Genomic DNA, 26,499 nt, shown 5'->3' on the forward strand with positions numbered 1-26,499 from the left:
TTTTTAGCCATTAAATGACCCCCAGGACAAAATTGAAAATTCCGAAACCTTATTGCGCATCTATAGGATACCCTAAAACATATTCCAAAAGATGATTTGTCTACTTTTGAAAATGTAGGAGGAGTTCGAGGAAGAAGGTTTTTTGTGAAAAAACGTCATTTTTTACCAATTATTTGACCCCCAGGACTAACAGAGAATTTTTGAAACCTTTTTACAAAACAACATGATACCCAAAATCAAACTCCAAGAGTTCAGTTTGCTGGTTTATAAGATGTAAGAGCAGTTTGAGAAAGTAAAACGTGACAGACGGACGGACGGACAGGCGGACGGACGGACGGACGGACGGAACAGGGTAACAACAATATACCCGAACTTTCTTTAGAAAGTGCGGGTATAATAATTAAATAATGTCATGTGGTGTAACAGTTTTTTCAGTGGTGTAACAACAATTTTTGGTTACACCACTGACCGTTATACCACTGATGTATCCATAGTAAATGTAGCAGTATGACCCAAGAGAACAGATACTACACGAAGCTACATAGCCTATGTTATAATGTGATAAACATTCATCATTTATGTGAAAAACTTTTTTGTTCTTTCATAATAGAAAACCTTAAATAGCACGTTATCCCACTGACACAGTTTACATTGTATTTTTCGGAGCATACTAACATTTTCTGCCATATTTTCTATCACAATGATGTCATCACTGATACATTTATCTTTTTAGTAGCAGGGAATGATGTCACTATGATCTGGGGGATTCCAACTGTAGTACAATATTATTTACTTGATGTATTTTAAGATATTTTTATATAATTTGCCTTGTAACACCAATGACAAAAAATTTTTGTACAAGCATATATCTCATCAAATTCATTGTTTTTAAAAGAGAACTTGTTAAGGAGCATAGCAGAAATTAAAATATGAATGTTGTTTTGAAAATTAACGGCGATATTTGGAATAAAACATCAATATTATTGAAGATATTGTAGGTTAAAGACGTTGGAAAAATTTAATGACAACATAAATTCACTGAAATCTCATAACAAATAATATTTTTTTTATACTTTATTAATAAGCAGTAAAATTGTAGATTTATTTGTTCAACAATATGGGTTTAAGTTTCTAAAATCCAATGGTACTGTATATATTCCCCAGAACATTATTTTTCCCCCTTTAAATTGACACTGACACAAAAGGCTGCATATTTTGATAATGACCCACATGTATTTATTATGGGTTTTTTTCCTCTCTCCAGAAAATAATCCATTCTGAGACTGCTATATATGACATCCTGCAGGAATTCTTCTGGCATTCCAATAACCTGGTCAGGTCCGCGGCCCTGGAGGTAAGCAGACTTATTGTAGATTATTTTAAGCATTGTCAATTACTTAAGTCCGTAATCTTTCTATGTAATTTCACCAAATTGCAGGTAGGAAATTTTGATTTGAAGCACTACCTTTCTCTCAATTTTGCATTGTTTTATATTGAATTTAAGAATATTATACATTCCAGTTTACTATACATATCCGCTTAAATTGCCAAACCCCCCCCCCCCCCCCCCCCAAATTTACTGACTCAAATTGTAATAAATTGCCAATTTACATTTATCTTATAGCTTTTTTTCAATTATTTTTTTTAATAATCCCAGTTTTCCTTAAAGTGATAATTGTTTTTTTTTTTAATTGTGACACAGAACCCCCCCCCCCCCCCCCCCCCCCCCGAATATATTCATTTGAAAGTTTGACCTTGATGTATCAAGTTATCATTGTAATACTACAGGTGTATGTAAGACGGGCCTATATTGCCTATGAAGTGAACTGTCTGCAGCACAGAGAACTGAATGGAGATATGTCCATGGTGGAATTCAAGTTCCTGTTGCCAAGATCACATCCTAACAGGTAAATATGGATCGCGATAGATTGCAAGAGAAGTGAGAAATTGTCAGTTCTCTTCATGTCAAAATGTCTCTTGAATGAAGCAGTGAGTCATGTTCAACATATTTTTGAAAAGGAAACTACTGTAATTTGTACAGTCATCATCTTCATGTCTTTATGGTCAATGATACACTTTTTTAAAAATCAAATTTTGGCATTAATTTAAAAATAAAGTCAGTCATTTCTTAAGGGATACAAATCTTTGGATTTCATTGTAATAACTGAATGAGAGATATTGAAAGACTTTGGAGATACATGTTGGTTTTGGATTGAGTTGCTCGTGTTGAATAGAATTTTCATCATCCCTCACTCTGGTCCATTTGGTAGCTTTTAAGGACCAAACATCAGATTTAAAGATTACACTTGAAAAAAAGCTTGCTCTTGACCCTGACCTGAAATCTTAAGGTCAAGGTTACATCATCAACAGATGACACAGTGTTTATCCCCCTCCGAAAGAGAAAAAAGGGACCAAGTGAAAGGGATTTATCAAATGTTCTCTGTTTTAATGTTGTGTTTTACCTTGACTTCTCTAGCTAAGGTCAGTTAATAAAGGTCAAATCTTCATCAAGGCAGAGTTTATCTCCAAAATAAAGGCCCTGGCCCCGCCTTCACCAAGTTTCCTCAAGTGAATACTCAGCCTCAAGTCTGAGTTTTGACCTCAAGTATGTGACTGTACATTTCTTTTGAGAATTTGAGTTGAGGACTGAGTTGAGGGATTGGAAAATTTGATGAAGGAGGCACCAGGAGATATTATTCTACCTTTAACAACGGAAGTGTTTTTCATACCCCAACATATTTGATTTTGACAGGATGATGGTGATGCGATACGACAGTCTGGACAAGATGTCAGGGGTGGTGGACTATGATGCCCACATTGACCAGCTGGACGAACCGCCCACCTGTCAGAGAATGGGCATCATGGCTTACTTCAACTCAATGGAGGAGTTTGAAATGTGAGTCTAGTTCATCTAGTAATCTTTTGATTTATTTCAATCATAGTGAAAAAAATTACAGACTCGCTGAGGTTCTCTTTGATCCTGTTGTGTGAACATGTATTAATTATGTTTATGGCAGTTGTTAAACCAATTATATAATTATTCATGGTCATTTTTAATTCCGATATGGCAATTTGGGAACTGATCTTCTCCACTTAATTTTGGCAAGCAATCATTTAACCTAATACAGAAAATATCTCTGGTATAAACTGCTAGCAAATCTAATTTAAAAATGAGCAAATCATGAATTGTTTCACTGTGGACACAGACAGCCCACCCAGCAGTCCCACAATCCTTGCCAAGAGCCCGGCGGGCAACGAGGACTCCATATCTCTCCATGTCAGTCTACATAACACTGCTAACTGCTTTTGAGTATTGAATTATTTATGCAATTATCTTTGATGTATTATTTTATATAATTCTGTACATCCAGCCCCTGTGTTATTTGCTGTATACCTCTCCATTTAATCATTGTCGGAAAAGCTGTAAAAGAATTCTTTTTTAGGTTTAAAGTACTGAAGTAGTATTCATGCACACACTGTAAATTATGATGCCGTAAAAATAATACAGTATAAAATCAGTCCCATTGTTGATATTTTGATTATTTTGCAAGTTGTCGTTTTCCGATGTTACAGAGTACCTCAGAGTCGGACGAACCAATTCACATCATTAACGTAGGGATCAAGTTCAGTAAGAAAGAAAAATTACAGCGACAATGACTTGGCCGTCAGATTCCAGGATTTCTGTAAAGAACGGGTAAGGGCTCTAATCGGCATCTTGTTTGTGCCTATTATGGGCCTACATTTAAAAGAGGTCAAATCAAAGTCTATGGAGTGCTTAAAATTTATATAATTATCTGGATCTTGTTTGATGTGCTTATTACTATCATTGATGTATAGTAAATTCCTTATATTTTGCAAGTACTTAATTCCGCAATCCCGCTGGTTTGTATCAAATCGCAAGAATATAAAATCGCGAACATTGATATTTTCTCCTTAGTTCTTATAGTTTTCAACTCTCTAAAAATAATGACGAGATTTGAAAATCCGCGAAGGATGCTTTTGGCGATTTTATGCGGATATTAATTCCTCGCATATAATTAAGAATTTACAGTATACTGTTTTGGATATTTAATTTAATGGAATGTTAATTTACCATGAGATTCTTTAACAATTGTAGGAGGAGTATTTGAATGAAAAAGCTATCAGAAGAATCACATTTTTGGTGTACTGCAGGGTAGGTATTTGCTGTAATAAAATTTGTTGAATTGATAATAACTGTAAGTCAAGTTTTCTTTGCCTGTGAGAAATATTTGCGATGTTTACAATAGCCTTCACGAATTTTTTTTGCTGCAAACCATTCTTTGATGTATTATTCAATGTGAACACGGGTATGGAGAAGGCTTGGTCATGTAAAGTATTTGTCACGAAACGTTTATCTTTGTTTAATTGCAAAATAAAGTTGTCGCAAATAACATTTGGTTTACGCTATTAAATACTGTAAAACCCGAATTGTTTCTTAACTTTAACATTTCTTTTGTTTTACATGGATGACTATCAACATCCGAATATGTGAAATTTTATAATCATAATAATGAATTGTATTTCTGTTTTCCAGAGAAGTTCTCCAAAGTATTTCACTTATCGTGCCAAGTTTAATGTGAGTACATGTACAAGGCAAATTCTGATTTAAAAGGGTTTTTAAAGATGTTTAAAAAGATTAGATAACCCTGTATTATGTTAAATTTAGCAATAGAATGACCTTTTTAAAATCAGAAATGCACAAGAAATAGATAAATTTATGTTGAATGAACCATTTGAACTATCAGTAGCAAAAACCATAAGCAAACTTCTTATAATTACATACCTCTCATTTAATGTTAAATATTTTGTTTTCTCAAAGAGAGTTGAAAAAGGATTATAATTATATAGACCATATTTAATATTTTGTCTGTTTTGAATGAAATTAGTGTAAGAAATGCTCCGTGGATGTATAACACTGGAAGCTTTGTTCCAGTTTGGAGAGGACCGGATCTACCGTCATCTGGAGCCGGCTCTCGCCTTCCAGCTGGAGATCAATCGGCTGAGGAACTTTGACCTGGAGGCAATCCAGACCAACAACTACAAGATGCATCTGTACCTGGGCAAGGCCAAGGTATGCAGTCCTCACTCTATCAGCTGTGTAAAGGAGAAAGTCCCTGCTGTATCAATAAATAACAGATTTTCTGGGCAAAGTGAGAGGATCCAGTCCTCACTCTATATGTTGTAAAAATAAGATAGTCTTTGCCATATATAATTACCAGAATATCTGATTTTCCCCATAAAAAAATCGTTTCTTCTCATATTTATTCTCTTTGAATCAATGCAATGTACAATGCCTTGACAAGCTAAACAACATACATGTACTTAGACATCTTGTCCACCCCTGTTAACTGTAATAGGAATGAAAATGCTTCACACAAAATTTACAACAGTTTGCATGATACGCGAAGGGTTTCTGGCACAGAAGTTGCATGCTTTTTTGTGTAATAGTACGCTTCAGGATGTGTACCAGTATAAAACTAACAAAAGAAGTGGTCCTGATGTAGAAATCTGAACTTTAACCTTTACATTTAATAACAGGTAGCTGCCGGACAGGAAGTGACAGATTACAGATTCTTTGTCCAAGTCATCATCCGACACTCGGATCTGGTCACCAAGGTAACATTCTTAACATTTGACCAATGATGAGTGAGATGTGGTTTTTTCTTGTTATATAAAATCTGTACTATCTTTCCTGTTTTGTGCTGTATAGGAAGCGTCATTTGAGTACTTACAAAATGAGGCTGAGAGAACTCTCCTGGAGGCCCTGGATTCCCTGGAAGTGGCCTTCTCACATCCACTGGTAAGTGGGGCTCATTTCTAGTACAGCATTAGTTAACCACAATGGAGTAGATATTTTGGTTGAAAGTTTGGCATATTGGACTCCACAGTTTTTATATTTGGTGTTGTTTGGACATGCATTTACATTTAAATGTAAGGTACATGTATGTACTACATGCCATTGATGTTGAAGAAGTTCCAATAATTCAGAGACTTTCCTATTTTTTAGTCTAAGAAGACAAACTGTAACCACATTTTCCTGAACTTTGCACCAACATTGACCATTCCAGAACCTGGCAAGGTAACAAAAAACAGGTGTACGCTACGCCTAGTATGTACAATGATTTCATATAGATCTCACTCCCAATTATTTGAATATAGATTTTTTGCCAATCTTTTCAAACTGATTGAATACATTATACAAAACTGGACAAGTTTATACAAATACGACTTACATGTCTACCCAAATGATGAAGAAACATTTGCTTCTCTCTACTTTCACTTTGTCTTTACCTCTTCCCCCTTCCATCTCTCTCTCTCTCTCTTTCTCTCTCTCTCTCTCTCTCTCTCTCTCTCTCTCTCTCTCTCAGAGACTGTATTATGTAACTGTTGGCAGCTGGAAGAAACAGTCAGAGCCATGGTGATGAGGTATGGCAGTCGTCTGATGAAAATGAGAGTGCTCAACGCAGAGCTGAAGTTTACCATCAAGTAAGTCTACAAGTTTCATTAAACTAATTAAAGCTAAACACCACGCATAAGTATATAGGCACTGTCACACAGATACCTGGTATATAAACCCTTCGATTTCGTTACACCCGATTGCACACCTGAAACTCGGTGACTTGTGTGGAGTGTTCCTTTTGTTGTTTTTGGTTTTTCTGCATTTGATTCTTATTTTATGTGCATATTCTGTTTGTAAATAATGCGTTGACCTGTTTATTTGTTGTTAGTACTATCCTAGCTTGAGATTAGTGTGTAAAACTTGATAATTTCGTTGCGACTGAGTAACACGGCAAAGCAAGATGTAAGCCCACACAGATTATACCTCTACAGTGAAATACTTTAAACTATTAAGAGGCCTATGGTTTATATAGGGGTTGTAGGGAAAGCGGTGCTGAAAGAGAAATATGGTGGACAGTGCCCATTTACAAGCGGTGTTCAGCTTTAAACTTATCATTAAATTCAATAAATCATTCCTATCTTACAAATTTACTAATGTTTTCTTAATGAATTGCATTCTACATAAAGCTTGTATGAAATTTTCTTTTCAGGTTTGCCTCCAGTGATACAAGCATTCCAATTCGTCTGTTTCTGACCAATGAGAGTGGATATTACTTAGATATGAGCATGTATAAAGAGGTCACAGATCAAAACACTGGACAGGTTGGTAACCTTTTACAGATGGTGCTTCTGTGTTGCACTTTATCATAAATGCTTTTACTTCAGTAAGTTTTGGGAAATTGTTGTGTGTCAGGCAAACTAACATTTTCTTTGTTTTTCATTTTTGGGGAAAATATTTCTTATCTTTCGTGCACTGGCACTATTGGTACATAACTTCTATCAAGCATGTTACTTCTTTTAGTTAGTTTTCAATAAAATGATATGAATTTAATCTCTTTTCTTTTTTGGTAAAAGTCTCACGTCCATGGGTCAATTAAAATGGATACAAGTCATATTTCTACGGAATCCAATGTAAATAATAGACTGAAATTCTCTATTGGCAAATATTGTGTATTTATTCTACACTGACAAATTCTCCATTACATCTTATATAAAACAGGTGATGTTCCAAGCTTATGGTACAAAGCAGGGAGCCCTTCATGGTCTGCTGATAAGCATGCCTTATCCCACCAAGGACCACCTCCAACTGAAGCGCTTCCAGGCTCAATCAAGTGGAACCACATATGTTTACGATTTCCCAGGAATGTTCACTCAGGTACAGAATGCAAGCAAAAAAAAGTAAAAATATACATTTTAAGCAGAAATTTTCAAGGTAGGAAATTAAAAGTTTAAAGTAAAAAATTCTATAATTATTTTAAAATACTTCCATTTTTTAGCACACCTGAGCTGAAAGCTCAAGTGAGCTATTCTGATCACATTTTGTCTGTCGTCCATCTGTCTGTCCGTCTGTCTGTAAACTTTTCACATTTTCAACATCTTCTCAAGAACCACTGGGCCAATTTCAACCAAACTTGGCACAAAGCATCCTTAGCCTAAGGGGATTTAAAGTTGTGCTCAGGAAGTGTAGATACATCGTTGTGAAAATCATGACCCCCGGGGTAGGGTGGGGCCACAATGGGGGGTTGAAGTTTAGCATATGAATATATAGTAAGAGTAAATCTTTAAAAATCATCTTCTCAGAAACTAATTGGCCAGGAAAGCTGAAACTTGTGTGAAGGCATCCTCAGGTAGTGTAGATACAAAATTGTGAAAATCATGACCCCCGGGGGTAGGGTGGGGCTACAATGGGGGAGGGGGTCGAAATTTTACATAAGAATATACAGAGTAAATCTTTAAAAATCTTCTTCTCAGAAACTAATCAGCCAGCAAAGATGAATCTTGTGTGAAGCATCCTCAGGTAGTGTAGATTCAAAGTTTTGAAAATCATGACCCCTGGGGGTAGGTTTGGGCCACAATGGGGGGTCAAAGTTTAACATAGGAATATATAGAGTAAATCTTTAAAAATCTTCTTCTCAGAAACTAATCAGCCAGGAAAGCTGAAACTTGTGTGAAAGCATCCTCAGGTAGTGTAGATTCAAAGTTGTGAAAATCATGATCCCCAGGGGTAGGGTGGGGCCACAGTGGGGGGGGGGGGGTCAAAGTTTTACAAAGGAATATATAGGGTAAATCTTTAAAAATCTTCTTCTCAGAAACTAATCAGCCAGATGATTCTTTATAATTGTTAAGACTTTGGCCCCAGGACAATTCTTTGGCCTCACAAGAAGGTTCAGAGTTTGATGTACGTTTATATCCCATATATAAACTATTGTTAAGGATATTTTTGAGAACTGCAATACTCAACATATGATATGACTATAAAATCATCCTGTTAGAAAAGGGACTAATGATTATAAACATAAGAATATCCAGGGGGAAAATGGATTTTATTTATACAGGATCTACATGTATTATTGTACATTGTCCAGATAGTTTGTATTATGACTCCATTAAGCTGATTTTATCATACCTATTGTTCCTCAGGTGAGCGATGTGGCCCATGGGCCTCTTGTTTCAATATCTCTGCCTGTGATAACACTATGTAACGATTTTGTACTATAGAGTCTAATAAATTCAAATGACGTACAATTGGGGTGCAAGCAGGGTTTACTAATTATGATTCCTTATTCCTTAAATTAATTTACAGAAGCCGTATTTGCTTTGGTTTTTATAGGCATTACAGAAGTTCTGGAAGGACCACAGAGAGGAGAATAAGATTCCCCCAGATGCCTTCAGCTGTATAGAACTGGTGCTTGACAAAGACAACAACCTGTGTAAACAGAACAGACTGCCAGGGGAAAATGAGGTCAGATTGTAAACTTATTACAGTAACTGTGTTATTACAGGCTGTAAGGGGAGAATGAGGTCAGACTGTAAACGTTTTATGAATAAAGGCTGTAATAGAAATCAAAATAAAACATATAACAGGCTTTGAATGGAGACTGAGGACATGCTGTAAACTCATTTTTGTGTATTATATTACATAGTGTATTTGGAGAATGAGATAATACTGCAAACTGTATATCATACTTTAACATGCTATAATGGAAAAATTAGGGCATACTAAGTATTAATTCTAGACAGTGTACTTTCAATATTTTTAGCAAATAAAGTTAGGAGACAAATTTTGAGATATACACATACATGTATACTCACTTCTGAGTTTTTAATGATGAAACTTTGACAAATTTTTATAAGCTTTATGCGTGCCTCCATTTTAGATTGGAATGGTAGCCTGGCAGATGACCTTGAAAACACCAGAATGTCCTGAAGGTCGTGACATCATTGTGATATCCAATGACATCACCTACAAGATTGGGTCATTTGGACCAGCAGAAGATCTTCTCTTCAAGGTCAGAAGTTCATTATATATGATTCAGTTTAGTAAAAATAAGAAATTTTCTCAAGGCTATGATCGGGTCATAGAGTGTGACAATTTAGGGTTAAATTATGTTGTTCTGAGACTGTCAATTATTTTTATAAATAATGTAAATGTATTTAGAAACTCCCAACTGGATTTTGAAATTGAAAGGTAAATGACAATTGAATTGAAAGTCATTAAAAAAATTCATGGGAAAATTCAAGTAACGATTAGATTTGATACTTGGCCTATATTAAGTGTGGCTGCCATTGTGTAGAAAACAATAAGTTTTGAAAAATTGTCATTAATTTTTCTGGCTTCAGAAAGCCTCATAGAAAGCCAGAAGGGAGGGACTACCTCGAATCTTCGTGTCTGCTAATAGTGGGGCTCGGATCGGGCTGGCTGAGGAAATCAAACACTTGTTTAAAGTCGCCTGGAATGACCCCAGCGACATAGAGAAGGTGAAGGCATCAGAGGTTTAAGATGAGCTTGGTTTAATGTTACCTTAAATTTAGTATGTATTTGATTATTTTCAAAATTTAGGAACCTTTACTTTCTTTGATATAATGGATAACATTGTACATGTATTTGCAGTTTTTTATTTGATATTATGTTTAGTTATAAAAATGCATTGTTTAAACAAAATGTCCTTTAAACATTTGAAATACTTCATTCATTTGATTTTGCATTATGGATGAGTTGTGCTTATTTATTATGATATTGCAGGGTTTCAAATATCTTTACCTGACCCCAGTAGACTTTAAGAAAGTTAGTGCCATGAATTCCGTCCACGCTGAATTAATTGAAGATGAAGGAGAGCCACGATACAAGATCATTGACATAATTGGTAAGTTCTTATAGATGCATTCAGCAGCATTCTACATGAAATATGGACACCAAGACATTTTATGGTTTATTAATAAAATTTATGTATAATTATTTTGTATTCATAAGTGATTATAATAAACAAAAAGGAATTCGTCGTTAAATGTACATTTTGCTGTTTAAATACATTTAGGTCTATAACATACGAGATCTTGAACTTCTCAATCAATTATTATTTTATTAATGGTGTAATGTTTTAAAAGCACTTTGGGTAACCATTCATGTATGACACAGTGATATTCCTTGTTGTTAGGTCGGGAGGAAGGTCTTGGGGTGGAAAGTCTGAGAGGGTCCGGAATGATCGCCGGTGAATCGTCTATAGCTTACAACGAAATTGTCACCATCAACCTGGTCAGTAAGATAGTTACTTCTTGGGTCAAAGTTCTTGCATGCTTGATCAAGAAGTAGGATGACCCTATATCCCATAAAATTCACTGAATGAACTTGAAAGTAAATGAACTGTATGCTTGGTTTTTTTAATTGAAGGAAATTTAATTTTTGTGATGTTTACATGTATGTAGACATAAGTATGAAGTGGCATGTTGTATTTGTTTACATATTGTGTACAGTTAATTTTTGTTTTGTAGGTTACCTGTAGAGCTATAGGTATAGGGGCTTACCTGGTCAGACTTGGGCAGAGGACTATACAAGTAGAAAACTCTCACATCATCCTCACAGGGGCTGGTGCCCTTAATAAGGTAAACTTATAATAGTGATGATGATGATGATGATGGCAATTACAATTATGTAGAGGACATTTTTGTTGATGATGATTACTGTTTTTCTATTAACCTATGACCTAATGATGATAATCATTATAATGATAATTAATAATCATGATAGCAGTTTTAGCAGTGATTTTGATGATCATGATGAAGATTTAAAATCATACAATAGGGAGGGCACATTGATTTGCTGCTGTCTGTCTGTCTGTTGGTCGTTCGGTTGGTCCAACAACAGTTTCCTCTCATTTTCTTCACAGAGGAAGAACATATTGAAATGAATTTTGGTATACAGGTTAATCATGATAATATCTAGGTCAAGTTTGATATTACATACGATCAAGCTATTTTCAACAGAGTTATGCCCCTTGGACATAGAAAAATTCTAGTTATTTTCAGTTTCTGCTCATTTTCTTCGCAAAGGAAGAACAGAATGAACTGAAATTTGGTATACAGGTTAATCAAGATAATATCTAGGTCAAGTTTGATAATACCAGAGACCTAAATAACAGAGATTGGCAACTGATCGAAATCTTGCGGTCCCTATTGTAAAGTATTCCCAGTTTGAATTAGTATATCTTTCTAATAAACAATTATATCGTATTATAAACAGCTTAAACCTATAACTAAAACATTCAAAATATTATATTTTAATGAGTTTATGTCATATAAACAATATTAAAAGAATTTTAGGAGGCAGTTGGCGTCCGAGATTTCGCTGATGTTTTATAGCTGGCCAATATGTTTTCTATAAATCTTATTTTTCCATTTTTTGTTTCAAATATGTCTAAAACCTTTGTACATTTTTCATAAAATAATTATATACTTTTGGTTTAAGGTCATTATCTGAGTTTACTAATATGTAGTTCTCAAAGTAAGATTGGTCCCGTAATATTTTTTCAACATCAAAACAAGTTAATGGCGGAATTGCCAATCTCTGTTATTTATGTCTCTGATATCGAACTATTTTCAACAGAGTAATGCCCCTTGGACGTAGAAAAATTCCAATTATTTGCATTTTCTATTCATTTTCTTTGCAGATGTTTCAATTATTTGCAGTTTCCATTCATTTTCTTCACATATTTCAAAAGGAGGGGGCATAAGTGTTTTATCAACACCTCTTGTTTGAACACTAGCCACAATGGTATCTTGACACAAAATGCTATTTTGAAAAAAAAACTTTGGGTACTTGAACTGTATTACTTGTAATTTTAGGTGCTAGGGAAGGAGGTATACACCAGTAACAACCAACTGGGAGGCATTCAAATTATGTACACTAATGGAGTCACACATGATGTCACAGCTGATGACTTTGACGGAGTCTACAAGATCATACAGTGGCTGTCTTACATGCCTAAGGTAGGATAATATGTACCATCAGACAGTAAGCTAATTAGACAAGTATAGCTAAAATTAGACAACTACTGTAGTTATTAATGCAAAAGGGAAATATATATAATTTATACTGTAGTAATGAAGAGGAAGAAATTAATATACTACATTTTTCTTATTCAGTGTAAAGGTTCCCCATTACCAATATTGGAAACAGGAGATCCTATAGACAGAGAGGTGGAATTTGTCCCCACAAAGGCCCCTTATGACCCCAGGTGGATGTTGAACGGCAGGCAGAATCCAGGTATAGCAACCTTTTGGTTTTCGGAAATAAAGTTAAAAGCAATTAAAAGGGTAATTCTCACTTGATGAATTATGTTTTAGAAATATCTAGATTTCATGGTGTTGGAATATTATGAACTTGTAACTGTAGATGACAAGAATTGCTGGCAGAAAGGTTTCTTTGACCACAAATCTTTCCACGAAATTCTACAACCTTGGGCACAAACTGTGGTTACAGGCAGAGCAAGGTTTGTCTCCCTTGATAGGAAATTTAATAATTATGTAATTTTATTCCCATAGTAAACCACCTGTTACATTAATTTGCGGTAACATTTTATGTACCAAATAGAATGATAACAAGCATAAATCCTGAATAAATTCTTAAAGCTCAAAAAATGAAATATGGATAATTTATGTGAGATTGGACTCGAGTATCGGAACATGTTGTTTGTTTGCTCAGGTTGGGAGGGATTCCTGTGGGTGTGATCTGTGTAGAGACCAGGACTGTGGAAATGACCATACCAGCTGACCCCGCTAACCTGGACTCAGAGACCAAGGTCAGTGTACTAAACTGTGCTAATACTTCAGTGTACTCATTAAGATACCAGGTTCAGTAGACTGGAACCAAATACAATCATATGCTAAATATTTTAGAATACAAAAGAAAACTTTAATTGCCGTGTTACCAGCATTTTTCAGGAATCCATTTACATTAAGTTCCAATGTATTTCAATTTTGGGTGAAAAAATATCAGCAAAAGCTACAATAACTATAGTTGTGTCGTCTGTGTTTAGTCAACAAAAAAAAAAAGAAAAATCTTTGACTGTTTTGTGCAGGTGATACAACAGGCGGGCCAGGTGTGGTTCCCAGATTCCGCCTACAAGACGGCACAGGCTATTAAAGACTTCAACAGAGAAGAGCTCCCACTGATGATCTTTGCTAACTGGAGAGGTTTCTCTGGAGGCATGAAGGGTACAGAAATCTGTTTTTGATTTTGTAGACCAGATCTTTAAGTTTTTTGCCAAAATTATAGGTTTCATAGTTCTTTTCTGAAGATTTCAAAGAATTTTGGAAAAAGATTTGGAGGTGGTTGTCATTACAAATTTATAGTTTTTCTGCTCCAGAATGAAACCTAATTAAATGCAAATATGAGACTCCTCGACAAGTTTGTGTATGGGTTATATGCTACACAGGTGACTGTTAATTAAAAGCCTATTGGCCTCTTGTTTTTTAAAGTACACTGAATTTAGACTAAGAATGCATGTTTGCCATCTATGAATGACATGATCTATATGCATATTACTGGTAAAATACAATACAATGTCATGTACATAATATTAATATTACTGTATTTTGAATCATTTGTACCTGCTTTTCAGACATGCATGACCAGGTGTTGAAGTTTGGTTCCTACATAGTGGATGCCCTCACAGAGTATAATCAACCAATCATGATTTACATTCCTCCCTATGCTGAGCTGAGGGGTGGGGCTTGGGTAGTTGTAGACCCCACCATTAACCCCACCCATATGGAAATGTACGCCGATGAACTCAGCAGGTATGAGAGTTAATATAATTCAAATATACTATGCTAAGAGGAGTATCGTAAATCCTGTAATTTTTGCAACGATCTGATTTTTCGCTTTTTGTACGATTTATTGACATCGCAAATTATTGAATACCGGTACACAGAAATTATTTCCTTTAATATTTTCTATAAGAAACTTTTAAATTGCAGAAATTGACTGAGGCTACACATTTTGTCCATTTTCACAAATTTTGTGACGTAAAAAAATAAATGTATATACAGTTATTTCGGAAATCATTATTTGGAATATGTATGCCCGAATTTTAATAGTGTTCAAACTTCGAAGAGAACCGTAAACATTTTTCTGAATAAATTGACCATTATTAAATAATTTTTAATATATGGGAACAGTATTTAAAGAAAATATATTGATTTGCTATTTCTTTTTAAAAATAGAGATTTTTATTTTTCATTGAAATGTTTTACTTAGGGGAGGAGTCTTGGAACCAGAGGGAACAGTGGAAATAAAGTTCCGACGGAAAGATCTGGAGAAGACCATGCAGCGTCTGGATACAACTTGTATCCAGATAGTGGAGAAACTGACCAGTCCACAGCTGAATCCAGACGAGAAAGCTGAACTCCAGAAAAGATTGGCAGCCCGCCAAGAGAAGTTACTTCCCATGTACCACCAGGTGGCTATCCAGTTTGCAGATCTCCATGACACCCCAGGCCGAATGGAGGAGACTGGTGTTATTACTGTAAGTGTAAAGTCATGTGGAGTAGGGAATACGTTGGTTAATGATCATGAAAATATTAATGTGAGAATTAACTTTTCTTTTGAAGCACATTAGTTTTAAAAATGCCGACACAGAAAGTTGCACATAAAGAAAATTGTTAGTTCATTAATTACCAAGTAATGTCACGAATTGAGCTCATATTTCTCTCTTCTTTAATGACATGAAGGACATCCTGAAATGGCATAGTAGCCGAGAGTTTTTCTACTGGCATCTGAAGCGAAGACTTCTGGAGAGGCAGCTGAAGAGGAAGATGAAGCCGGTCACCCACAATGTGGGGGAGGGAGAGCTCAACTCCATGTTACACGGCTGGTTTGTGGAGGATAGGGGCACGGTTAATGTAAGATCATTCTTCACATCACTACACATGTGTTTTAAGCTCACCTGAGCCAAAGGCTCAAGTGAGCTTTTCTGATCACAATTTGTCTGTTGTCTGTCGTCGTTGTCGTCGTCGTAAACTTTTCACATTTTCATCTTCTTCTCAAGAACCACTGTGCAGATTTTAACCAAATTTGGCACAAAGCACCACTAGGTGAAGGGGATTCAAGTTTGTTCAAATGAAGTGCCACGCCCTCTTTAAAGGGGAGATAATTGAGAATTATTGAAAATTTATTGGTATTTTTCAAAAATCTTCTTCTCAAAAACTATTCGGCCGGAAAAGCTTATACTTGTGTGAAGGCATCATCAGGTAGTGTAGATTCAAGTTTGTTCAAATCATGGTCCCCGAGGGTAGGGAGGGGCCACAAGAGGGGGATCAAGTTTTACATAGGAATATATAGAAAAAATCTTTTTCTCAAAAACTATCAGGCCAGAAAAGCTCAAATTAAAATGGGAGCATCCTCAGGTAGTATTGATTTAAGTTTGTTCAAATCATGGTCCCCGGGGGTAGGGTCGGGCCACAATTGGGGGATCAAGTTTTACATAGGAATATATAGAGAAAATCTTTAAAAATCTTCTTCTCAAAAACTATTTGGCCAGAGAAGCTCAAATTAAAATGGAAGTATCCTCAGATAGAGTAGATTCAAGTTTATTAAAATCATGGTCCCCGGGGGTAGGGTGGGGCCACAAGAAGGGGATCAAGTTCTACATAGGAATATATAGAGAAAATCTTTAAAAATCTTCTTCTCAAAAACTATTAGGCCAGAAAAGCTCAAATTAAAATGGAAGCATCCTCAGGAAGTGTAGATTCAAGTTTGTTCAAATCATGGTCCCCGGGGGTAGGGAGGGGCCACAAGAGGGGGATCAAGTTTAACATAGGAGTATATAGAGAAAATTTTTTAAAAATCTTGTTCTCAAAAACTATTAGGCCAGAAAAGCTCAAACTTCATTGGAGGCATCCTCAGATAGAGTAGATTCAAGTTTATTCAAATCATGGTCCCCAGGGGTAGGGTGGGGCCACAAGAGGGGGATCAAGTTTTACATAGGAATATATAGAGAAACTCTTTAAAAATCTTGTTCTCAAAAACTAATAGGCCAGAAAAGCTCAAATTAAAATGGAAGCATCCTCAGGAAGTGTAGATTCAAGTTTGTTCAAATCATGATCCCCGGGGGTAGGGTGGGGCCACAATTAGGGGATCAATTTTTACATAGGAAGATATAGAGAAAATCTTTAAAAATATTCTGGGAAAGTTTTTGGTCCAAAACTCAGTACTTAGTGTGAAAGCACAGGTTATGCAGATTTATGTTTGATGAAACCATGATTCCCTAGAGAAAAGTGGGGCCACGAAATGGGAGGGGGGGGGGTATATAGGAATAGAGAAAAATCTTCTTACAGTTACAACAACAAAAGGGGCTTGGTATTTACCAAAAAATAAGAGGTGGATAAAATTGGCAGATTTTTAATTTTTTTTAGCAAGATCTACTGTACTGAATTGTCAGGATATTTTGATACTGTAATGCTAATTTGATCAGAATTAATGCAATTGTTGCTCAGGTGAGCGATGTGGCCCCTGGGCCTCTTGTTCTATTTGTGATATACTTTTTGCCTATTGTGTTCAACAATTACATGAAATGTAAATCTATAAAGTCAACATAAAAGAAACCTCCTTAAATAGGTGATATTTTATAATTGTTGTTTTTCAAATTGAAGTTTTAAAGACAGATGTTGGTTTTCATTTTAAATTTGTATATTTCTAAATGTTTTTATGAACATTTGCTTTAAAATCGAAAAATAAGCTTTTTTAAATATTGATATTAATAATCAAGATACACATTTTTAACTTGTAAGATTTCACTTTACATTTTTTGAAAGTAATGCTTTCTTTGAGTTTATTTGTTTATGTTTTTGCCAAACCATCACTTGTCATTTTGTATTTTAGGCCTACATGTGGGAGGATGATAAAGCCATGGTTCAATGGTTGACGGAACAGATCAGAGAGGACAGTATGGACAATGCCGTGTCAGACAACATCCGGTGTCTACAGAGAGAGCACGTCCTACAACAAGTCAGAAGGTCCGGCACTTTTACCCCAAAATATGTTCTCCTATCATTTATGTAATTTTAATTGCAAAATATGAAATTTCAAGTCGTATCTAAAAATTGTACAATACACATTTTTTTAATGTGCAGACATCATGAAAAAGATCTGTAATTAATCTGGTCTAATTGATAATCTTTCTGTTGACAGCTTGATACAAGACAATCCTGAGGTTGCTATGGACTCCATCGTCCACATAACACAACACATGACCCCGAGTCAAAGGTCAGAGGTAACAAGAATCTTAGCCAACATGGACACGTGATGCCGAGTCAGACCATAGTCATCAAGAACCATAACTCTGGACTTATCCATGAACAAATTTCTGAGACAGTTTCCATGGAAATGAAATCCATCATTGTTGACCATCTCATGAGTTCAAATTGTTGATGTTGTTTTTTTTTCAAATCATTTTAGAAATTAAATCCATTGATACATAACATTGCATTTGTAGTTCTGTAAAAGACTATGAAGGACTTTTTCTTTAAGGGCATTTATAAGGATATTTATTATTAAATGTTTCAATTTCTACAAGATGCCATACAGGGTATATAAACGTGTATATAAAAAGACACGTATTTATGAAATAAGTGCTCAAGTTTATAATTCATATATTTTTTAACTATTGTTAAAATTTTCTGTAAATTTAAGAAGAAATTAATTAAATTATTGAACTTGTACACAGAGCTAATTTATGTTTTATCACAGTGATAATGTATTATGAGAATGATTATTTTATGTACATATATATGTCTATATATACTGTATACTGTATTTATTCCATTATTTGATTTATTTTGTATATACATGTACATGAATATAAATCTTATGGAAAACATGAAGTATAGTTTGTGTTTTAAAACAAAATTGATAAGTTTAAGAAATATATTTTATTATTACCATTATTGATCACTTCTACAAAATAATGTACATGATAGTTGATCATTTTATATTTACACTATCCAGTGTCTTTGCCTGTGATAACACTAAGTATCGATTTTGTACTATATAACTCACAATACAAACGACGCCAAATCGAGGCGCCAGCGGGGTTTGTTTATTTATAATGAAATATTTAATCGTACGATGGCTTAAGATTATATAAATATAAGTAATAAGGAATCATTCTTTGAATATTCGGGCTTTATTAGATTTGATCACGCCCCGACAAAAACTAGAACTGTCCTAATGGGACTAATACCCCCGCTAGGCTAATTTCAAATGGGATAAATAATTGAATTGAATAATAATTAAGGTTTGGAACACAACACATACAAAAAAAAAATTCTAGAATTGTAAAAAAAATAGTTAACAAAGAAAAATTAAAATCAAAATTGTCAGAATTTCACTGTAAATACATATCTATAACAGTTATACATTTACAAATGTATGTATTTGATGATATATTTTTTTAATTTAATTGATTTAAAGAAAAACCAACAAAATGACAATAACCCCTCCCTTTGCAGTGAATAGAAATACCGGTAGCCAAGCAATGCTCTTCTGTTGAGAAAACTTTCAATATCTTTCTAATAAGAGTCTTGACAGATGCAATTAGTTGTTTCAAATTTTCCTCACTTTCTCCTATGGCACAATTGAACTCCATATCAGAAAATTGATCCCATAGGACTATGATTTTCTTTGATGAGCTTGTTAAATTTAATAAACTCCCAAAACATTACCATAATTACCATACTATGTAAAAATATGTAAAAAAGAAAATTAATATTACAAACAATTTTAAAATTGCCAAAACACTACAATCATATCAGTAATTTTGAATTTCATTTAAATTAATGCCCAATAGGGTCACTTCATCAAATTACTTGACAAATAAATTTAAACAACCTCTACAAATAGTTTAACTTCTTTATTAATAATTATATTATTTATTTCCTTATAATGATAGACCTTTTGGTTTACATGAAACAGTTTTAAAATAGCCCCAAAACCATCACCCATTTTACAGATTATCAATTTCCCCTAAACACATGCTCCATCTGAACCATGGCTCAGATAATGGCTCCCTTGGGACAAATGAATTCAGCCACACTTGTCTTTGATGTTCTCATTAGCTCCTAAGAATTTATCATTGACAAACAAAATCTTTGCATTGTCAGTTGATAGAATACTTATAAAAAATAATTTTTTTTATTAATTAAGACGTAAAGACAAAAAACTCCATCTGGATGTATTTATATAAATATATTTTAGAGTGTTTTCTATTAATTAATTAATAAAATCTGTAAGGATTACCTCCCTTACTTTTCAACATTAGTGTACAATATATAGAATAAGGAAAATGAAAACTGTCATAAAATCATTAAATCTTGTCTGATCTTAAAAAAAAATTGCAGGTGCACATCTTCAGATGGTGTTCAACATATGTACAAATTTTCAAACTGTTCCATGCAGTAATAAAAAATTCTATAGGGGGGACAAAGTTGCGTCTACAGACAGACGGACAGACGGACAGGGTGAAACCAATATACCCCCCTAAACTTCGTTTGCGGGGGTATAATTATCACCTCATAATACTATCATAGTGTCATTTTGACCCTCAAATATATTTTTCTATTTTTGCTCATTTCAAAATGTATTTTATATTTTTAATTATATTGACCAGATAAGATAAATTATTTGCAAATCGTGTCAACGCAGATTTACATAGAGAAAAAGCCTTAAGCCATTCGACAGTATTTTTCGTAAAAAGTTGTGAAATCAATTAGTGCCATTTTAAGTAATCAAAAGTAAGTTATTTAGTTTCATCTGTCGAAGGATTCCTGTTTTCTTAATTACGTAATAGTCATTGTAATGCAAAGCCCTCGTGTCAATCCGTTTCTTTGATGTCGAGAATGAGTTAATCTTCTCTCACGGCTTTTTAGGAACAATTAATGGCAAGAATAACTCAACACCAGGACAGGGGACGCTATAGGGTTTTTGTCCGATCACTTTTGCGACGGACATCAACCAATAAACATATAATTTTACATTGCCTCCTGTCCTGTGTTTCAGGTATGTAGATTTTATTTGTTCTTTGTATTTTTAATTTTTATCACATTTATAGAAAACTGGTTATGCTGCTGAACTTTTTAGTAATGATTTAATATCATCAAATTGTAACAATCCTTGTTATTGCATGCATTACTCACCTATGGCAAAAATTTCAACGTTCACACAAAACTTCACTTCATTTAGAACTAACAACTGGACCTACTTGTGAACTTTTCACTCTACTAACCCTTCCACTTTGCCCTCACAATTGGAACATTCAGACTCCTGAAGACATTTCATCAGTTCATGTTACCACCTCATATTACATTCTACATTACCTGCACATTCAATGCACTGATTTTACCATCACTAACAAGCACACCAACCGCTCCATTGATGTTCCAACTACCATCTTGATCTCACCATTTACTGCTAGAAAAATTCATAACATCCTTCAGCATCCATACACAGCATATTTCCTGTTGTCGCACCACCAATATTTCCAAATTTTGTAACAGCCATCTAATCTTCCTTGCAACATCTTGGCATGACTTACTTGTGTAGATAAGTGTTTGAGTAATTGCGAATTTTTTTTTCAGTGTTTCAATTTTAGTGTTCATTGTACCTATGTTTTGGGTTTGTGCATTCTTATTTTTGTGGCACTATTGTATTAACTTCTGTTGTACATATTACTTCATTCTTTTTATCCAAGTTTTTTTTTCTCATTACCTGAACAGTGTATATTTCATTTTTATTTTTGAGGACAAAAATTTTTCTGACCAAGAGGGAATTATCATAGTGTCATTTTGACCCTCAAATATATTTTTCTATTTTTGCTCATTTCAAAATGTATTTTATATTTTTAATTATATTGACCAGATAAGATATATTATTTGCAAATCGTGTCAACGCAGATTTACATAGAGAAAAAGCCTTAAGCCATTCGACAGTATTTTTCGTAAAAAGTTGTGAAATCAATTAGTGCCATTTTAAGTAATCAAAAGTAAGTTATTTAGTTTCATCTGTCGAAGGATTCCTGTTTTCTTAATTACGTAATAGTCATTGTAATGCAAAGCCCTCGTGTCAATCCGTTTCTTTGATGTCGAGAATGAGTTAATCTTCTCTCACGGCTTTTTAGGAACAATTAATGGCAAGAATAACTCAACACCAGGACAGGGGACGCTATAGGGTTTTTGTCCGATCACTTTTGCGACGGACATCAACCAATAAACATATAATTTTACATTGCCTCCTGTCCTGTGTTTCAGGTATGTAGATTTTATTTGTTCTTTGTATTTTTAATTTTTATCACATTTATAGAAAACTGGTTATGCTGCTGAACTTTTTAGTAATGATTTAATATCATCAAATTGTGTCATGAGAATTTTGCATTTAGCTGTATTATTTTTAAATTACCAGTAAGGTTTATCTCACTTAGGTAATGTGTAAGAATCAAGTAACAACATTTTTCTATTTAGCTTACTCTATATATTTTTGATTAGAAACTGATTTTTAAGTTTAAGCACTTTTCGGATATTGTATATCCGCCATATACAGGTTTTACATTTAGTTATGTAAACACTACATTTTGTGCAAACGCGCAGTCCATCTTGCTGTTTTTCCTATTTATTCGTTACAAAAAGAAATATGCAGAAAGTATCAATGTAAGTGAACTTGTCCGGTGATACTGAACATCTGATCAGGCTTTACTTGTTTTATGTTGATTGTAAGTTAAGGTATAATTTAGTACTTGTGCACTCATGCTCAATGTTTAGATAATGCGAGTTAAGATAATAGATGTGTTAAGCTTAACCATAGTCAGTGTTTGTATATAGTAGATTAGGTTTTGCAATGATGTTTGTCATCTTTGTTAGCTCCCCCTTTTTGGATAAATCCGGAAGTTAGGGTTTTGTATTGTTGCCCTCTGTAAGCAAGGCCCCCCCCCTTTCTGTGTGAAACCGGAAGTCACTATAATCCGAGTTGTAAACAATCACACGTGCATTTTCTATTTTTGGTCTGTTCCTTTCAAGTCCCTCTCTAGCCAAGCAAATATATTATTAGCTAATTTCCCCCATTAGAATGTAATTACACACTTTGAATTTGATCATTTATTTTTATAATAAAGATGTATAGTAGACATATTATTGTACCTGTGTAATGAATTGTGTGTTTATATAATGATGTTTAATTAACACATGAACATGAATCTGTGGCATTGTTATGCACTTTCATTTTGATTTTACAGTGTACCATTGTTTTTATATCTTTTATTATAATTATATTTGACAACACTTTTGCGACGGACATCAACCAATAAACATATAATTTTACATTGCCTCCTGTCCTGTGTTTCAGGTTGAATATTATTAGTTATCACCAGAGCCCCAATCACACGGTGATAATACTCAAAGAATGATTCCTTATTCCTTATATATATATGATAGTTAATCATTTAATGATACACTTAATTTAAAAAAAAACTACAGCATTTGATTTTGCAACATCCAAGAGACGCTCATCATTTTGGATAAATGAGAGGATCAAGAACAAACTGGGAGGAGTCCATGATGTAAGATTGGTAGGTGCACCTGACCAATGCTTGTAGAATTATTTAGAAAATTACCTTGTGATGAATTTGGCAGCACATTGTAGTCAAAATTGAGACATTAATATATAGTGAATTATGTTTATTATTAAATACTTCAAAATAAATCATAATATATACAAATTATTATTTATTTTCTAAAATTGGAATTTTAGGTTTACAATATTGATTAAATTAACGAATAAATTTGCTCTAAATTAAGATAAATATACACTGATTTACTGGGTAATACAGATCATAAGTGCATCTCCCCTTTATACATACACAAGACAACTTTAGAGAAAACCAACTAGAACAAACACAATTAACAATGTCAGTGTTAAAATTTGACATACAAGAATTCCATACTGCTTGTCAGTAAGTTCATAAATGTAGATCCCGAATTCTCTGTCTGGTAGCAGTTTGTATTTCATTCTCTGGATACTGTCTTAGTGACTGGTGGTATGAGAACAGGGCACCCTGGAGGTCCCCAGTGATCTGTTGACAGATCCCCAGGTTCTCCCAGGAGATGTCTCTGAGAAATACAGGTACTAACTGTCCCTGATCATGGTTGACTAGGACCTGTAGATCATCTAAAGCTCTATGTGCTCTCATTGTGTCGACATGTCTAGAGCACAAAACCTCTAGCATATACAACAGTACGTGGGGTGGGATATACAAGATAGGCTGATTGTTTTGGTTACTAGACTGTTGTTCTGGTATTAATTCATCGATATTATTGATTCTATTGTAAAGTTTGATATACTGTGCTACAGCCTGTCTCATCTTTGTAGACAAGGACTGCCCCCCTACAACCTCAATATACCTCTCTCTGTCTACGTGACTCCTATACATCAGATATGGCTGTGCTAACTTGACCTTTATGATATCTATAGCAGATAAAGCATCCCTGTATCGGAATGTCTTGTAATAATACAATGCAGTGTATAACATGTTAGATACAAACCCAAACTTGGCTGATAATTTCACCAAACGACAGGCTACCTTGTCTACAATATACAACTGTTTGTTAGAACCTGTGTAAGTGTACATGCTGTGTAATATAAATGCAGTACACTGAAGGATGGTGGCTGTAAGATTCTGTAACATGACAATGTGATACTGTGTCAGCGGTAAACCTAACAACTGTTCTACCCTGTGTAGATATATTTCACATGTATGTATGTCCAATGTGCTTATTGAATCATTTTCATATACCTCTCTGAAAATATCTTCATCAACTTCAACCTCAGAGATCAGAGTGTGCTCATCAGTACAAATTGTGAGTCTGGGATTACACAGAACATTAGTGATGTAGGAACTGATGGAGGGACTGTGTAGCAGCAATGCTAGGCCATTCTCATACAATCTATATAGTCGCGTGAATAATGCCTTTTGTGCTTCACCATAGATATTGCTCAAAAACATGTTATTCTCTGGAATAAAAAAATTGGGACACACTCCCTCATACACCCATTTAAGGAGAAGTTTAAAGCAGACCCAGAAACCGTCCATGAGATTTTGTGGACACCAGCGAGGTAGAGCATTTTGTTGAATCGCCCAGAAAACAGTCGTTTTCATGTGATAGGAACACAGTAGTTTATCTTCATCTCGCAATCCTTCATTAATTATTTCCTTTAAGAACAATTTGAGTAATCCATAAGTTAAGAATTGTGTGTGATTCATTGAACACACAAGTTTGTATTCCGCCTGTGAAAAAGAAACTCTCCATTCGTTGTCTGTATGATTTCCTAGTTTGTGTCCTATCGCTACAAAGTGACACCCATTTCTAATAATGTCATTTACAACATGAGGTGGGGGCCATGAGTGACACCTGCCTATCCATGAGGAGGCAGACGGAGGCCAGAAATCACTGACAAAGCAATGGGCAGTATCGTATTCCACATTACCATATGATCCACTACCACATGGTCCGTGAGGCGAAGAACCAGGAAAAACTAAAGAACATGTGACCTCTCTGTACTTTGAACTTGATATATACAGCATTCCATTCATCCTTACACACGCTGACGCCACTCTACTGTTCGTTATTTCTAATGGTAACCATAGTAAAGTGAATCCTGGTGGACTCTCAGAACTGTCACAGAGAATCAGTGCATGTTCTTGTGTGTTGTAAAACTGACACTGAGAGAAGTCCCAGATCACTCGGTGGTTATTTGGCCAATACATGTAGTCTGTGTCTGATCCACTCAGTCTGAACCCTTCTCTACGACTCCCACTCAGCATCGCTGTGATCGGTTTATTTAACATTTCGTTGTTATCCAACATCTCCTTAATGTCCTTTATATCTCTCCTGGAGGCCACCTGTTGTTGGGTCCCTATCTTGAGACAAATCCCCACATACACTGACTCGGATATCCTCTGAACAGCCATCTTACTGAAATGAAAGGACAAGTTACTTGTACAATTCCATATGTCTGTTTTAATCGTGTCATAACACAATTTTAATAATATTAACATAAGTGTTATGTTTAACAATATTTTACTTACTTTTGTTTTGCCCTTCTAGAGTCAATTGCTGGGGATTTTTGTATTTTATTTTTAGCCTTGGAAAAACCCGATACATATTAAATAATTATTAAACAGATTTTACACAAGTACTTGCAATTGGAGACGGGACTGTCCCCTCCCCGGTTCCTATCCCCAGGCTCTTTGACTTTTTTTCCACATGAAATTGTTTTCAAAGACACAATCATGTAAGTATGTTTATATTTGTAAACACAAGAATATAACGTAAAAATACCTTTTATATAAAAAAAAAATCTCACTCTCTGAAACAGGATTTATAGGATACTATTAATAGATTTATAGTATCAGAGAGTGATATCGTTTAAAAAATTATTTTAAGTTGAAATTAAAAAAAAAATCGTAAAATACCCCGATATCACTGATAAAGATATACGTTCCGTCGTGTATTGTAAATGTCTAAATCCCGTGACATACACATATCTTTTTGCAGTGGGTCTCTACGTATGTGCACACTGCATGTTTGTCTTTTGATACA

At 34.6% G+C, this 26,499-nt stretch overlaps 2 protein-coding genes across 3 annotated transcripts in view; one reads left to right on the forward strand and one right to left on the reverse strand.

The window, feature by feature from the left end:
- LOC105326240 (acetyl-CoA carboxylase) overlaps positions 1 to 18,738 on the forward strand; it is a 48,328-nt gene extending 29,590 nt beyond the window's left edge. The window contains 31 exon segments of the mRNA XM_066071081.1: positions 1,265 to 1,354; positions 1,789 to 1,907; positions 2,753 to 2,900; positions 3,176 to 3,277; positions 3,574 to 3,636; positions 3,638 to 3,694; positions 4,118 to 4,174; positions 4,556 to 4,597; positions 4,955 to 5,092; positions 5,560 to 5,637; positions 5,732 to 5,821; positions 6,029 to 6,100; positions 6,416 to 6,507; positions 7,071 to 7,182; positions 7,580 to 7,735; positions 9,191 to 9,322; positions 9,738 to 9,869; positions 10,201 to 10,338; positions 10,604 to 10,724; positions 11,016 to 11,113; positions 11,350 to 11,460; positions 12,700 to 12,843; positions 13,000 to 13,120; positions 13,250 to 13,346; positions 13,559 to 13,655; positions 13,935 to 14,070; positions 14,478 to 14,655; positions 15,116 to 15,383; positions 15,589 to 15,759; positions 17,738 to 17,871; positions 18,047 to 18,738. Of these exon segments, the coding sequence (XP_065927153.1) occupies positions 1,265 to 1,354; positions 1,789 to 1,907; positions 2,753 to 2,900; positions 3,176 to 3,277; positions 3,574 to 3,636; positions 3,638 to 3,694; positions 4,118 to 4,174; positions 4,556 to 4,597; positions 4,955 to 5,092; positions 5,560 to 5,637; positions 5,732 to 5,821; positions 6,029 to 6,100; positions 6,416 to 6,507; positions 7,071 to 7,182; positions 7,580 to 7,735; positions 9,191 to 9,322; positions 9,738 to 9,869; positions 10,201 to 10,338; positions 10,604 to 10,724; positions 11,016 to 11,113; positions 11,350 to 11,460; positions 12,700 to 12,843; positions 13,000 to 13,120; positions 13,250 to 13,346; positions 13,559 to 13,655; positions 13,935 to 14,070; positions 14,478 to 14,655; positions 15,116 to 15,383; positions 15,589 to 15,759; positions 17,738 to 17,871; positions 18,047 to 18,161 (3,609 nt within the window). The 3' untranslated portion in view covers positions 18,162 to 18,738.
- Positions 18,739 to 23,688: 4,950 nt separating this feature from the next.
- On the reverse strand, positions 23,689 to 26,499 carry LOC105336423 (uncharacterized). Of its 2 annotated transcripts, none has more exons than XM_066071083.1 (2): positions 26,373 to 26,499; positions 23,689 to 25,872 (listed from the first exon to the last, which is right to left on the reverse strand). In XM_066071083.1, the coding sequence occupies exon 2, from the start codon at positions 25,866 to 25,868 to the stop codon at positions 23,859 to 23,861; it is 2,010 nt and encodes a 669-aa protein (XP_065927155.1). In that variant the 5' UTR covers positions 25,869 to 25,872; positions 26,373 to 26,499; the 3' UTR covers positions 23,689 to 23,858. The 2 variants fall into 2 exon arrangements, with proteins under 2 accessions (XP_065927155.1, XP_065927154.1); XM_066071082.1 differs by lacking the exon at positions 26,373 to 26,499 and adding an exon at positions 25,986 to 26,132.

Source organism: Magallana gigas, chromosome 9 (genome assembly GCF_963853765.1).
Source record: "Magallana gigas chromosome 9, xbMagGiga1.1, whole genome shotgun sequence".
Classification (NCBI taxonomy): domain Eukaryota; kingdom Metazoa; phylum Mollusca; class Bivalvia; order Ostreida; family Ostreidae; genus Magallana; species Magallana gigas.